Below are 15,589 nucleotides of genomic sequence, written 5' to 3' on the forward strand. Positions count from 1 at the left end.
CATTATCAGAGCTAAAAATTACTAGGCATTTCAAAATATAATCTAATATCCCTTCATTTAGTCTTAAATTGGAGAAGCTTGCCTTTTAATCAGGTAATTATTTTGGCCCCCTAAATTGAATTTTAGTCCTGGTTTCCTGTAAATCTATGAGGACTTACAGGTGTGACCAAGTCCTGTACACATGAAGTAAGACCAGCAAAGTGTTGCTTTGTGAAGCTGGGGGTTGCCAGAGGCCTTGCATAACCATTAGATTTGTTTCTTTCTTTCTAGAGGTTTATTTATTTATTTGAAAGAGTTACAGAGAGAGAGATTGATTTTCCATCTGTGGTTCACTCCCTAGATGGCTGCAATGGCTAGATGCGGGCCACACCAAAGCCAGGAGCTTCATCAGGGTCTCCCACATGGATAGTGTCTCAAACATCTGGGCCATCTTCCACCGCTTTCCCAGGCCATTAGCAGGGAGCTAGATCAGAAGTGGAGCAGCTGGGACATAAACCGGTGCCCACATGGGATGCCCTATGCCACACTGTCAGGTTTCTAACCTCCATGAGCTATCCAGTGCATGATTGTCCTCTCTCTCTCTCTCTCTCTCTCTCTCTTTTTCTCTCTCTCTCCTCTCTCCCCCTCAAATCAGTTTCTACTCTCCTTTGTCTACATGCATTGTTGAATGAAAACACTATACACGAGTCAGCTCCACGTTTGGCAATTGTGACTCAGTAGGTTTGGGATGGGAACCTCAGGAAATTATATTTTTGAAAAGCTCTCCAGGATTAGAAATCTGGCAGGGGAAGGAGGAGGGGAAAATCCCCCACGAGTCGCGTGGTCTGCCTACACAGCACTTCTCTGTGCGTCTTATGTATATGTGTTTGCAGCTTTCTCTAAGATGACTCCAATTATCTTTGGAAGTAAGTGGAGTACAGACTATAAATAAATGACAGACTTTCTCAGAACATCTTTTATGTGTTGGGACCAATCCTGGGACGGTGCAGCTGACATGGGGGGTTGGGAGGAGGCAGGAAGGCTGTGGACTTTGTGTGAGAGGGGCCTGGCTGGGTCTGCACTTGTTGTTTTTTGCCTTGTGCTAATTGCCTGGTTGGGTTTGGATGACTTAGCTGACTTCTCAGAGCCTATGTTTGTCATCCTGCAAGATGACCCAAGTTGTAACCAATTCATGAGCACTCAAGGTCATGCAGGTGGAAGTCCAGTTGAGTCGGAGATGGGTTCACCCCAGAACCCACATCTACTTGGGATACTACTAAGGCAGACTCCTGAGGAGTTAGTGACCAGCACAGGGGAAGGGCTAAGAAGAAGTATATCTTAAAAATAATAGTAATAGGCCGGCACCACGGCACAATAGGCTAATCCTCTGTCTTGCAGCGCCGGCACACCGGGTTCTAGTTCCGGTTGGGGTGTTGGATTCTGTCCCGGTTGCCCCTCTTCCAGTCCAGCTCTCTGCTGTGGCCCGGGAGTGCAGTAGAGGATGGCCCAAGTGCTTGGGCCCTGCACCCCATGGGAGACCAGGAAAAGCACCTGGCTCCCGGCTTTGGATCAGCACGGCCATTGGAGGGTGAACCAATGGTAAAGGAAGACCTTTCTCTCTGTCTCTCTCTCTCTCTCACTGTCCACTCTGCCTGTCAAAAATAAAATAATAATAATAATAAAAGGTGCATCTTATAGGAAGGCATCAATCCCAGGGGGTGAGGGCATTGTTGAGGGAAGTAGAGAGGGGTCACCTGCCCTCCAGGATGTAGAGCGATAAGAGCTACAATGCAGGAGGGTCCCTGCTGAGAACACTGGCTGGTTATCCTGACCGTGCTAGGCTCACTCCAGGGACAGGCATCCCTCACCTGGAGGACAGAGGTGGTAGTGCAGGAGGGCACACGTGGTCTGGAGCCTTGAGAGAGAGGGTTTGCACAGCAGGAGAGTTGGGAACCCCATCTCACAGCACATGGCCCCCTGGAGAGAACAGGGGCCCCATTTAGTAATGCAGGAACCGAGTCACCTCAAAGCCCTTGTGGAGGCTGAGAACCCACCCCACCCCCACCCCCCGCAGTGTGGAGCCCCGGCATGCCCTGCACTTCGAACCTAAGGATGCTGGAAGGGTTATCAAGGTTTCTCTGACCTTCTCCTGCCCATCTTTCTCCTGCTCCTCCCTCTCCCCCAAGGCAGACCAGAGAAACTAGAATTCCTCTTCCCCAAGGCAGGTCCTAGAAACCAGAGCTCCTCTCCCCGAAGCCAGCCCTAAAAACCTAGAAAAAAGACTCACTTCCCCTGCCTTTCTGTGTGAGAGTTGGCCATGAGGTTCTCCAATCTACCTTGTCTGATAGTTGATCACAAGATCCTTATTCCAAAAGGGGGTTTATGCCTGGAGGCAAGAATGCTAAACAGAGGAGCCGAGAGGAATCTGAACAGATGGCCTTCCTGGGTTCCCGCCTTCATCTATGAGCACATGGCTGCATGCTGTCCATTCTCCATCAACCCTAGTGAAAAGAGACCACTCATCGTGCGTCTGAGTCCTCATTTCTCAAGGCTCCTGTGTCACATAAAACTTTGATTCAATTAATCTGTTTCTGCTTTTCTCAATAACCTGGCTCTTTTTCTTTTCTTTCTTTCTTTTTTTTTTTTTTTTTGGCAGAGTTACAGAGAGAGAGAGAGAGCTTCCATCCACTGGTTCACTCCCTAAGTGGCTGCGACAGCCAGGGCTGGGCCAGGCTGAAGCCAGGAAATAGAAGCTTCATCTCCGACATGGGCCAAGTACTTGGGCCATCCTCCACTGCTTCCCAAGGTGCATTAGCAGGCAGCTGGATCGGAAGCGGAGCAGCTGGGACTCAAACTGGTGCCCATAGGGAATGCTGCCGTTACAGGCAGCGGCTTAACCCTTTGCGCCACAGTGCCAGCCCCTAACCTGGTTTTTGTTAGGGTAGCACGGTAACCCTCAGGATGAGAGCAGAAAGGTGTCACAGCTTTCTGGCCCCACACGCTCAGCGAGGAGTAGTCCTTTGTACAGCTGTGTTTTCCCAGGCTCATGTGGCCCGTGGCTCAGGTGCTTTGGTGGCTGGAGAGCTATCCAGAAAGAAAGGGACTAACTCTTGAGCTGACTTTCCTTGTTTACGGCTCTGGACCGACAGAGGCGCCAGTGAGATCGCTGGAAGAAGGACTCTGGAGACAAAAGGTCACAGGGACACGTGCAACCAGGAGACTCAGACATCAGTGGCTTGACAGCTGCCCCCATAGGGGGCGAGCAGCTCTGTGCCCACCCACCGAGGAGATCTGGTAGGCCTGGCCAATGAAAATGTTTGGGCTGCACTGACTCCAGCAGGGGGAGCTGCTGAGCCCTCAAGGAAGTGTGGCAGGTGACAGGACGTCCTTGTGCAGCAGTGGCTTCAGGCAGGGGCAGAGGAAAACATTTAAAGTAAAAGGAGCAATGGTTCTGAGTGCTTTTAAAATTGTTTTAAACTGAAGTGTAACTTGCACATAGGCAAGTACTCCAACAAGTCTGTTGAAAATGGAATTAAGCGATAAGGTTATTTATCTAGCGGCACAGATTGATTTTACCTGCGGTGCGGCCAATCACTTCCTTCTGACTCACAGGCCCTGCTGTACCACTTGCTGAGCTGCCTTGGGCAAGTCACTTAGCAGGGCCATGCCTTGCTATAAACCTGGCATTGCAATGGACTCTACCTCCTCAGATTGCTGTGCAGACTTAATAAAATAATATGCAAACAGGGCTGGGAACAGTGCCTGCCAAATGGGAAGCGAGTCACTAACTAACGTTTGTGTGTTTAAGTCATCGAGTCCTTTCACCCAAATCCCATTGATCAACTATTTCTCAGTGACAGTTCAGATCAGGAAATTTCTGGGGAGACTGCAGCAGGAAGTTGCCAGTAGCCAGTGGGGACTGGGAGATTTGAGCTTATGTCACTAAGAGCTACTCATGGAGGACAGGATGGTGACACTGCCAAGTGTCCCCGTCTGATAGGGCCAGCCTGTGACAGTGTGAGCACGAGCTCTTTAAGATCTTCTGTTTACCTGTTTCTGTGTGAGGGGACTTCAAAAAGATTCATGTAAAATGGAATTAGAAGATAAGTTGATTTTGATGCCAAAAAAAATTGAATCCGTGCATAACTTTTTCAGTTTCCATTCACTTTTTGAAGATCCCTTGTAAATGTGCTTCATATAATATTCTGATTATTTAATTTCAGGGCTTAATATTCTAGTCCTATGTGAGCTGTCATCATTTTGTTTACCTTTCTCTCCTGATTGGATATTTTCCTCTGTTAAAATATTTCAGAGAAAGGAAAATTGGACAATCAGATTATAAGTTGCTTTTGTATCAAGACACAATGTATCATTAAATTGTACAGGGCTCCTGACATCCCTGACAACAGTAACTGGGACGGTGAACTGGCAACAGAAATATTGAAGCTATATTTGTGTGTTGCTGCAAACATGTAGCTGTTCTTATGGTGCTATATAGCCAGGAAAAACAGCCCTCAGGGCTTCTGGCAGGAAAATATTGATAAAGGAAGTCACAGTGCTCCAAAGTTCCGGGAGCTGACAAAAGGGCAAGGTGACACTTACTGGAGGAGTTTGCCACTTGGCCCATTACCTAAGGAAAACTGTGGAAAAAATGCACAAGTGGCTGGCAGCGTGGTGGAGGTGTGTTAGGAAAGCAAGGACAGGAGCAGTTGTGCGCCTACCAGGTACAGTGGGAAGCAAGACGCAGTGGAGCACAGAGGCCTGGGCTGTGCAGCTTTAGTCAGGTGGTTTCAGTTTTCTGTATTTTTCCTGATCAGCAAAATGAAGCTAATAACCAGGGTCTACCACCTTGCAAGTAAAATGATAACTTTTTAAAGAAAGAAATTTGAAACTTGCAGAAAAGTGTCCAAAATAATTCAGAAAAGGCACATATACCCTTTACCCAGACTCAAGCTTTATATATTTTGTCACATGTGTTTTATCATCCTCTGAGGTCTCTATTTTTCCCCCTGAACATTTTCAAAATAAAAAAAAAAGTTTTTTTTTTTTTTTGAGGGGCAGAGAGAGAGAGAGCCCTCCCATGCTTCCATCCACTAGTCCCCCCACCCCCACATTCCCTCCAAATGCCCACAACAGCCAGGGGCTGAGCCAGAATCAAGCAGAGATCTGAGAACTCAGTGCAGGTCTCCCACGTGCATGGCAGGAACTCACCACTTGAGTCATCACCACAGCCTCTTAGCGCTTGCAGCGTCAGCAGGAAGCTGGAGTCAGGAGCCAGAGAAGAGCATTGAATCCAGGTACTAGGACACGGGAAGCAGTGCTAGGCTAAACGCCCATCCCGTGTTTCCCAAAGCTTTTCAGAGAGCATATGTATATCATGCCCCATTAACCTTTGACACGTCTTATTTTCTAGGAACTCAATCATTCTTATGTAATCACAGCACAGTAACAAAACCAGAAAGTTTCATGCTATGCTGTTTATGATAGTGTCCTATATGGTATGGAACACTTGTCTTAGTCCATTGTGTGCTGCTACAACAGAATATCGCAGACTAGATCATAAAGAAATTTTCATTCTCAGGGTCCAAGATCAGGGCACTGGCTGATGAGGGCCAATCTGCACTTCCACGATGGCGCCTTGAACTCTGCACCCTGTGCAGGGCGCGAGACAGGGAAAATCCACTCCACCTCCCATCAGGCCCCTACTCCCAACCCTGTAGATTTGAGGGTAATGTTTCAGCATGAGTTTTGGAGGAGATAAAAACACCACTATTTAATCTGTAGTCCATCATCCAATTTTGTTTATTTTCTTTATAGTGTTTTTACCCAATGGTGTAGGATCTTGTATTACATCTAGTGGCATGTCTCTTTTTAAAAATTTTAAAGTGTATTTATGTGAGGGCTCCCATCCACTGGTTCACTTCCCCAAATATCCGTGAGCTAAGATGGCAATCCAGGGTTCCCACATGGGTAGCAGGAATCAATTACCTGAGCCACTCTGCTGCCTAACAGGATCTGTGTTAGAAGGAAGCTGGAGTGAGGAGCCAGAGCCAGGAATTGAACACAGGTACTCAGATGTGAGATGCAGGGGTCTTCACCACCAGGCCAAATGCCCACTCCTTATCATACCTCTCCTTAGGCCTATTAATCTGAAATAACTCCTCACTCCGTCTTTCATCATAATGTTATTTTTGAAGAATACAAGCCAGTTATTTTAGACTGTTTCTGGGTCTGGTTTTTTTCTGATACTTAATGATTACATTCAGGTTTTGTAACCTTGGTTGGAACACTGAGACTGTGATGTTATCTCCTTCTCAGGGCCACGCTGCATGACCCTCAGGAGTGATGCTAATTCTCACCATCTGGCCAAGGTCTTCTTGTTCCTCGTCACTGCAGACCGATAAGTACTCTCTTGAAAGACATTTGAAGACCTTGAAAATACCTCTGCTCAGGAAAAACGCCCTCTCTTGCACCACTTCAGCTCTCACTGGTGAGTCTTCTTCAGTTCGCTGTGATGGTTGCAAACGGAGATTCACTCGATACACAATTGTGCTTTCATTGAGAGTTCAGGCTTTGGCCATAAGTTCTTTGTCTCACATCAGTTGGTGTCCTAGTGAAACAGCCCCCCACTGTCCCCCACTTATTTATCTGTTAATTATCAGTAAGGACTCTTATATTCCTGCTTTGTTATTTATTTTGATGCACATACTGTCCCAAATTTAATGGGGTGGGGGTGTCCTGTATTTTTCTTTCTTTGTTTTTTGTTTTTAAATTTTTTTTAAAGATTTATTTATTCATTTGAAAGGCAGAGTTACAGAGAGGCAGAGGCAGAGAGAGAGAAATCTTCCAGCTGCTGGTTCACTACCCAAATGGCTGCAACGGCTGGAGCTGCGCCCATCCAAAGCCAGAAGCTTCTTCCGGGTCTCCCATGCAGGTGCAGGCCGTCTTCTACTGCTTTCCCAGGCCACAGCAGACAGCTGGATCAGAAGTGGAACAGCTGGGACTCGAACCGGTGCACATATGGGATGCTGGCACTGTGGGCGGCAGCTTTACCTATTACGACACAGCGTTGGCCCTAATATTTGTTTATTTGAAAGGCGGAGTTACAGAGAGAGAGGCACAGAGAACAAGAGATCTTCCATCTGGTGGCTCACTCCCAAATGACCACAACAGCCAGGACTGGGCCAGACCAAAGCCAGGTGCCAGGAAGGAATTCCATCTGGGTCTCCCATGTAGGTGACAAGTGCGGGCCCAAGCAGTCACTGGCGTTCATCAGGGGATGCCGGCATGGCAAGCCACAGCTTACCTACTGCACAGTAACACCAGCCCAGCTCCTGTGTTTTTCTAATATTGCTCCCCCTTTCCTCCCCTTCCTTACTTTCTATTACAGCAAGATCTCCCAGGTTCATCCAGTACCTTCTAGGAATCAATCGTCTGTCGAGGGAAATCTTATAGTGGAAAATATAGAGTAGCGTTGAGAAACCAAGATCTGGGTACAAGATGTGTTAACTGTTCAGGGGCTATTAGTGATCTTTTGATGGACAGAACTAGGAAATTTGTGTGTGTGTGCCTGCGCATGTGCATATCTAACTATATGCACAGTTATGAGCGTGTGTGTGCCAATGAAATCCTGCATTCATCCTGTTATCCCCATTTCCAAATCTACTCCATGGCAATTTGCCTTGCCCTTCCCTTCCATGCGTTACTTCCCCATTCCATCCAAAACAATACATTTTTTTATTTGCCCAGTCCTATCCTATGCGTAAAATAGTTTCATTGCTATACACAAAACACTATTAAAAACCTAAAGAAGAGTTCAAAAAATTCTATGCACACCTTTCATTCTCTAGTCTGGGGGTGTATAGCTAAAGTCTTTCATGTAAAAGTGATAAATACGGGTTCTTTCCCTCCCTATGTTACTCCTTTGCAGGGACATTGGGTTCAGATATTTCTGTCTGGATTCCCATTTTAGCCCTGCCGCCATCTTTGTTGATTCTATTTCGCATTTTGAACATGTGGAGCATTCTCATGTTGGCCGAAGCTAAATCTAGGAGAAACATAGACTCAGAGGAGCATCACTCCACCTATCCTTCCAGCCTTCCCCTCTCTTCCTGCGTGGGCAACCAGCTTCATTGTTTTCATAATTGTGTATGTGAGTGTTTTGTCAAAATATGCAGATGTATATACCTGTGCGTTTTCTTACTTTCCCTTCTTTCTTACACAAAAAGGAATACTCTGTTACACTTTGCTTTTCTGATTGACACACATATCCTGAAAATCACTCCATGGCTGTTCACAGAGATCTTCTTTCTTCTTTCTAATAGTCTTTTTTTTTTTTTTTTTTTTTTTGCCAACAGGGAGCTTTGTCAAGCTTTTGATTTTTTTTGCCAGTTTGATGAGGGGATAAATACTATCTCTGTAGTTTTGATTTTAAGCTGTATTATGAGTAAAGCATAATGTTTTTTCCTATGTTTATGGACTCTAGCTCTTTACTGTGAATTGTCTTAGTGATTTTGCCCATTTTTATTTTTTTAATATTTTACCAGTGTAAATTCGTTGTGTATCTCAGCTGTTAACTCCTTTATCTGTGCATATGGAAATAATTTATTATAATTTGTCACTTGAGTGATTTGTCACTTGAGTGGTAAAATATACAAAGCTTACCATTTGGATCATTTCTAAGGGTATAGACCTATGGCATTACACATATTCACATTGTTCTGCAATGGTTACCATCATCATACATAACTTTTTCATCCTAAACTGAAACTCTGTCCCCACTGGACAATAACTCTCCATTTCTCCCTTCCCTGAGTGCCTAGTAACCACCATTCTACTTCTTGTCTTTGTTTATTTTTACTACTCCGGGTGCCTCATGTAAGTGTAATCACAAATGTTCGTGTGTGTTTATGTGTGTATGGCTTATTTCACTCAGCAAAATGCTGCCAAGATTCATCCATGCTATACATATTTTACCTGCTACGCCACAGTGCCGGCCCCCACGTCCAGATTTTATTCTGATTGCCAGGTCTGCACCTGACAGTGACTTTAGGCTTGACCCATGTACAAGGGAAACAAACATCCATAATCTTTTCCTCTACCTCCAAAGCTGTACAAAGTCCCTATAAATGGTAATTCCTATCATAGATCTTTAATTCCATGCCACTAATAATGGTTTTGTTTCTCAGACAAAATCCTGATACACAATTGTTGTGCTTTCATTGGGAGTTAAGGCTTTGGCTGTAAGTTCTTTGTCTCATTTACTGCTCTTTGGCCTCTATTGACTGAGTTGAATTTTCCTTTATGGCCACATTTGAAAATTTTTTCTTTTGTTAAAATTTTTAATGATTTTTTTTAGCAGATTCAATATAGCTCATAGATACAATCTAAGAATAAAAAGATATTTATTCCCTTCTTCTTGCTCTCCCTCCCTCCCTGAAAAAATTTTTTTTAAGATTTATTTTACAGGGCCGGCGCTGTGGCCTATTGGGTAAGGCTGCTGCCTGCAGTGCTGGCATTCCACATGAGTGCCAGTTTGAGTCCCAGCTACTCCTCTTCCAATCTAGCTCTCCGCTATGGCCTGAGAAAGCAGTAGGAGATGGCCCAAGTCCTTGGGTCCCTACATCTGCGTAGGGGACTCAGAAGAAGGTGCTGGCTCCTGGCTTCCGATTGGCGCAGCTCCAGCTGTTGCGGCCATCTGGGGAGTGAACCGGCGGATGGAAAACCTCTCTCTCTCTCTCTCTCTCTGCCTCTCCTTCTCTCTCTGTGTAACTCTTTCAAATATTTATTTATTTAATTTATTGATTTATTTGAAAGGTAGAGTTAGAGAGAGAGAGAGGAGAGAGAGACCTTTCACCCGCTGGTTCATCCCCCAAATTGCTGCAATAGTCCGGGCTGGGCCAGGCTGAAGCCAGGAACCAGGGGCTCCTTCCTCGTCTCCCTTGTGGGTGGCAGGGGCCTAAGGAATTGAGCCAGCCTCTGCAGTTTTCCCAGGTGCACTAGCAGGGAGCTGGACTGAAAGTGGAACTTGGGACTCCAATGATGCCAGCACTGCAGGCTTTAACCTGCTGCTCCACAGCTCTGACATGAAAAATCGTTTTTTTACAGGTAAATTAAGCCCACTCTAAATTAATATGACTGACGTGGTCTGATCTCAGCTTTGTCATATTGTTTTCTGTTATAATGCGTGTATTATGCTATATTAACCACAGTTGTTTCACTATTAAAACATTTTTTGGAGGTTTTAGAATAGGATTTCCAATATTTGGGCATATTTAAATTTTGTTTTAGTGGTTACAATTTTGTTCATATTTTTATAATACTCTTAGTTCCTTTTTTTTATTGGTTTCTAACCATTTAACATTTAGTTTTAGTTTTATATGCTAACCTTTGGCTCCTGTCTACTTCCTATATAACAGATGGTTTATTTCGCTCCTTTCCTTCTCCTTCAGTTGTTTCCAGATGCACCTGTTCTACTTTCTCAGAGACTACAATGTGAACACACTAGTCTTGCATCCACAGAACATGAAATGCTGTCCATCACTCATTCTGTATGTTTCCTCGGTTTTCTCTGGGAAATGTGTATGTGGAAGGTGTTCTCGGAATGTCTGCACTCAGTTCACACCTGTCTGTGATCTAGACACCTGAAGCTGGTACTTTCTGTCTTTGAGGTCCCTGTGTGAGCTGCTCCACTGTTGCCTTGCCTTGTGTGATGCTCTTAAGAAGTCTGAGGACAGCCTAGACTTTTTTTAAAGGAAGATTTATTTATTTATTTATTTATTTATTTATTTATTTATTTATTTATTTGAAAGGCACAGTTACAGAGAGGCAGAGACAGAGAAAGAGAAAGAGAGGTCTTCCATCCGCTGATTCACTCCCCAAATGGCTGCAATGGCCAGAGCTGCACCTATCTGAAGCCAGGAGCCATGAGCTTCCACCGGGTCTCCCACACAAGTGCAGGGGCCCAAGCACTTGGGCGGCCATCTTCCACTGCTACCCCAGGAGCATTAGCAGGGAGTTGGATCAGAAGTGGAGCAGGGTCGGCGCCACGGCTCACTAGGCTAATCCTCAGCCTTGCGGCGCCGGCACACCGGGTTCTAGTCCTGGTCAGGGCACCGGATTCTGTCCTGGTTGCCCCTCTTCCAGGCCAGCTCTCTGCTGTGGCCCAGGAGTGCAGTGGAGGATGGCCCAAGTCCTTGGGCCCTGCATCTGTGTGGAAGACCAGGACAAGCACCTGGCTCCTGGCTTCGGATCAGCATGGTGCGCCGGCCACTGAGGGGTGAACCAATGGAAAAGGAAGACCTTTCTCTCTGTCTCTCTCTCTCTCTCACTGTCCACTCCGCCTGTCCAAAAACAAAAACAAAGTGAAGCAGCTGGGTCTTGAACAAACGCCCACATGGGATGCTGGCACCCAGGTAGCAGCTTCACCTAATATGCCACAGTGCCAGCCCCCAGACTTTTACCTCTGTGACTGATTTCATCTTTTTAAAAATCTAATGATTTTACTAAGGTAAGTTTTTTTTAACAGAAAATTAGCTGTTTTTTTTTTTTTAGGATTTTATTAAAGTGATACAAGTTTCATATATTTTGCATATACAGATTTAGGCTAAGGTAAATTTTGGAGTTGATTTTTCAGACCAAGTTTTCCAGGGTACATAAAAGACACTTTTGTTTATGGATGTGAAATTTTTCTTATTCCTGGACCATTTTCTGGGATTATAGGTTTTTTTTTTTTTTTAAAGATGTATTTATTCATTTATTTGAAGGTCAGAGAGGAGAGGGAGAGAGAGAGAGAGAGGTTTTCCATCTGCTGGCTCACTCCCCAATTGGCCACAACAGCTGGAGCTGAGCCAATCCAAAGCCAGGAGCCAGGAATTTCTTTTGGGCCTCCCACGCAGGTGCAGGGGCCCAAGGTCTTGGGCATCTTCTACTGCTTTTTCAGGCCATAGCAGAGAGCTGGATTGGAAGTGGAGCAGCCAGGACTCAAAGTGGCACTCTTATGGGATGCCAGCACTGCAGGAGGCAGCTTAATCTGCTGTGCCACAATGCCAGCCCGTTTACAAATTTCCGATTGTAGCTGTTGTGTGTGTTATGTGTCTATATCCAAACCCATGACACTTGGTTCAGTTTGAGATGTGGGATGACCATCTTCTTCTGCTTCATAATTTTTGTTGGAGTGGGGGAGTTTCATCAGCTGAATTGTTATGCTTTGCTTTTCTCTGATCAGAAATCTTATTTTCTGGTTTCTTTTTACAGTAACTTTGTATGCAGTTAATCTGGTGTTTGTTACTAGGCATTTCGAGGCAATGTTCCTAGTTTAATAGTATTCTCTGGGGCCGGTGCTATGGCAAAGCGGGTAAAGACGCCGCCTGCAGTTCCAGCATCCCATATGAGACCCAGCTGCTCCACTTCCAGCCCATTTCTCTGCTATGGCCTGGGCAAGCAGTGGAAGATGGTCCAAGTCCTTGGGCTACACCATGTGGGGGACCTGGCAGAAGTTCCTGGCTTCCTATCGGCACAGCTCCCACCATTGCAGCCAATTGGGGAATGAACCAGGGCATGGAAGACCATTCTCTCTGTCTCTCCTTCTCTCTGTTTAACTATTTCAAACAATAAATACATCTTTTTAAACAAACAAACAAAAAAGAATATTCTCTTCTATCTGTGTACCGAAGCGTTCTTTGTTTTTAACTAAAAATGTTTATTTTCATTTTATTTGAAAGGCAGTGTGTGTTTGTGTGTGTGTGTGCGCCTGTGAGAGAGAGAGGGAGAGCGCGCTTCCAACTGCCGGTTCACTCCCCGAGTGGCCTCCATGGTGTGACTGGGCCAGGCCAAAGCCAGGAGCACAGACCTCAACCTGGGTGCCCCTGTGGGTGGCAAGGACCCAAGTACTTGGGCCATCCCTGCTGCCTGGCAGGGTGCACATTAGCAGGAAACGGGAACTAGGAGCTCAGGAGCTGGGAATGACACTCTGATGTGGGCTGCTGGGACTTCACAGTTATGCCAAACGCCCACTCCTGACTGCAGTTTCTAATAACCATTGGCGGTGACTCCGGGTGGGGCTGTCTGTATTTCTGCATCTTTAATTTTCCTGCTGACTTCCTTCTTTCCCTTCACTGCCAGGTCTCTGAAGGGCATCGCCTTTTTTCTGATGACCTGACTTTTCCCCAAAAGGGAAGCTTTTTCTCTCCCCTGGGACTCTGTTGGAGTTGATGTCTTTTCTTTCTTCTACTTAAGTCATTTGAAGTTCGGTTTTTATGACAGTCTTAACCCCAGGAACGCGGGAAGCTGTTTGTGTTTTTGCTTTGCAGGGGATCTGGGTGGATTCCCTTTTGACTCCCTGGACTTTTTTTTTTTTTAATCAAGCACTTAGGGGCACTGGAAACTTCGCCTGTGGCAAGGGCATGGCCAAGGTTACACAGATTGTATTGCAAGACAGATCTGTTTTCTTACATCCTGCACCACGCTTGGTGTGCTGACTTCGTTCTTCTTTTACGAAAGCCACCAATGAAAAAGGAAAGATTTAAAAAATGGATATTGCTTTCCTCCTGCTTGATTTCATGCTTACGTAAAGCCACCACCACCTCGCCACTAAGAGCTCTGTTCATCCCCAGAGAAAGGGTCCTTTGAAAATTACCTTCTCAGTTTTCACCTCAAGGCCCCACCTCTGCCTAAATAAATACTCTGCCACCTGGGGATCAGGGGCGTTTTGCTGCAAGATTAGTAACAGAACTGCAGCAAGCGGCAGAATCGCGTCTAGGAGCGAGGGTCTGTCTAAAACTCAGGTCTGTCTGCGGATAACAGCGCGTCCGCTCAGGGTCTGGCACAGGCGGCGCGGACGCCGGCAGCGCTGCGGTGACCGACAGCGTCCACGGCCGTGTGCACGTGTGCGCTCCCCCCTCCCCGCCCCGTCTGGGGACAGCCACCTGTCACTCACGGGGGGCAGCGGCGCGGGCACGCAGCGGGGCGGGGCGGCGCCCGGCGCTCCCGGCGGAGGCCCTCCCGGCGGATCCCGGCGTGCTGCAGCCATGGAGACGCGGCAGTCCCCTCCTCCGGCCCGCACCCGGGCCCCCGCCGCCGCCGCCGATTGGTCGCCCTTTGCTCTCTGACCCCCCTCGCCGCCTTCGAGGCCGGCGCTTCCTGCTCGGGCGCCGCGCGGCGCTGCCGGCCCGGGGCGGAGCTCGGGCGCCGAGTGCGCGCCGCCGCCGCCGCCGAGCAGCTGCCGCGCCGGAGGAGGAGCCGCCGCCACGCCCTTCCCCTTCCTCCGCTCCTCCCCCGGCCCCCACAGCGCCCGCGGCCGGCCCAGCCAGCACTAGCGAGCAGCGGCGGCCGCGGCCGGCGGCCGAGTTGGGAGAATGCGGCGGCGCTCGCGGATGCTGCTCTGTTTCGCCTTCCTGTGGGTGCTGGGCATCGCCTACTACATGTACTCCGGGGGCGGCTCGGCGCTGGCCGGGGGCGCAGGCGGCGGCGCCGGCAGGAAGGTGAGTGGCGCGCCCTGCTGCGCTCTGGCCCCGGTGCCCACCCGGATCCCCGCGCGCGTCCCTCCTGGCGCCAACGCGCCCCCTGCCCCGCTGCGGGCCACCCCAGGCTCCCCCGCTGCTCCTGCGATCCTCTGCCGCGACCTCCGCCTGGGCCACCCGCCCCCGTCCCGGGCCTCCAGCCCAGTGCCCGGAGCCGGGGCACAGCCGGCGCCTCTGCGCGCCCGGGGCTCTGGCTAGAGGGACCCGCTCGCCCTCTCTGGGCTCACCCGCCCGGTGGGCGTCTCCCTCCATCTACCCTACATCATCTGAGTCCTGTCCTGCCTTCGGGAGCCCCATGCCCTCTAGTAGGAAGTTTAGGGGTGGGGGTGTTGGGAGACACAAAGGGGTGGGGAGGAGAGAAGGGAGAGGCGGCCGCCTTTCTAACGTGTCATGCATAGGAGGAGAGAAGAGTCCAAGTTTCTTTTCAGCCTAGCGATAGCAGCGGCTGCACATGCTCACCCCCTCGCTCCTGGTCACTCCGTGTGCGTGTGCCGCGTTTCTCTGCCGTTTATGTCTAGGTGCGGGGGCGCAGGCACTCCCCGCGCCAAATCAAACCCCTGGGCTGGTGGAAGGCAGGGGCCGCTGTGCCCCTGCGCTGAGCCAGGCCGGTTGCGGCCACCCGTGGACTTTTCCCCCTAGTTGCGCTGGCTTACTCGGCCCTGACCCCTCCACGCGGGCCGGACGTGGCCTCCTGCTCTTGCTTTTCCCGGCTGCGACCCCCCCGATTACTGCGGATCCACTTTTTTTTTTTTGAGTGGGGGGTATTGTGGACAGGCTCCGAGGGCCAGGGGAGTAGGCGGTGGGGACTGCGCTAGCCGCCCTCCCCCACCACCACCCTGGAATCCCGTCCCGAGCCGACCACGCTGGACGGCCCCCGGTGTTCAGGAGGAAATTGAGCGCCCAGAGAAGCCGAGACGGCGCCGTCTTGCCGCTGTGCGCCTCTGGCGAGAGCCGGAGCCGGACTCGTGCACTGGCCGGTTTGCAGTGTTTCTCTGGCCGATCGGCTTGGAAAGCGGCGGTATCTTTTCCGGAGCCCTGTAACCCTCAACCCCACAAGCCCAGGAAATCCTGAGTTTAACGGAGGTGGACCG

The 15,589-nt window shown here is 48.7% G+C and overlaps 1 protein-coding gene across 1 annotated transcript in view; it reads left to right on the forward strand.

The window, feature by feature from the left end:
* Window positions 1-14,204: 14,204 nt before the first annotated feature.
* The window catches only part of GALNT2 (polypeptide N-acetylgalactosaminyltransferase 2), a 197,530-nt gene continuing 196,145 nt past the window's right edge, over window positions 14,205-15,589 (forward strand). The window contains exon 1 of the mRNA XM_002717390.6: window positions 14,205-14,459. Within this exon, the coding sequence (XP_002717436.2) occupies window positions 14,334-14,459 (126 nt within the window). The 5' untranslated portion in view covers window positions 14,205-14,333. The remainder of the gene's footprint in view (window positions 14,460-15,589) is intronic.

The sequence above is a fragment of the Oryctolagus cuniculus genome, chromosome 13, assembly GCF_051225735.1.
Source record: "Oryctolagus cuniculus isolate XC-2025 breed Fujian yellow rabbit chromosome 13, ASM5122573v1, whole genome shotgun sequence".
Taxonomy (NCBI): domain Eukaryota; kingdom Metazoa; phylum Chordata; class Mammalia; order Lagomorpha; family Leporidae; genus Oryctolagus; species Oryctolagus cuniculus.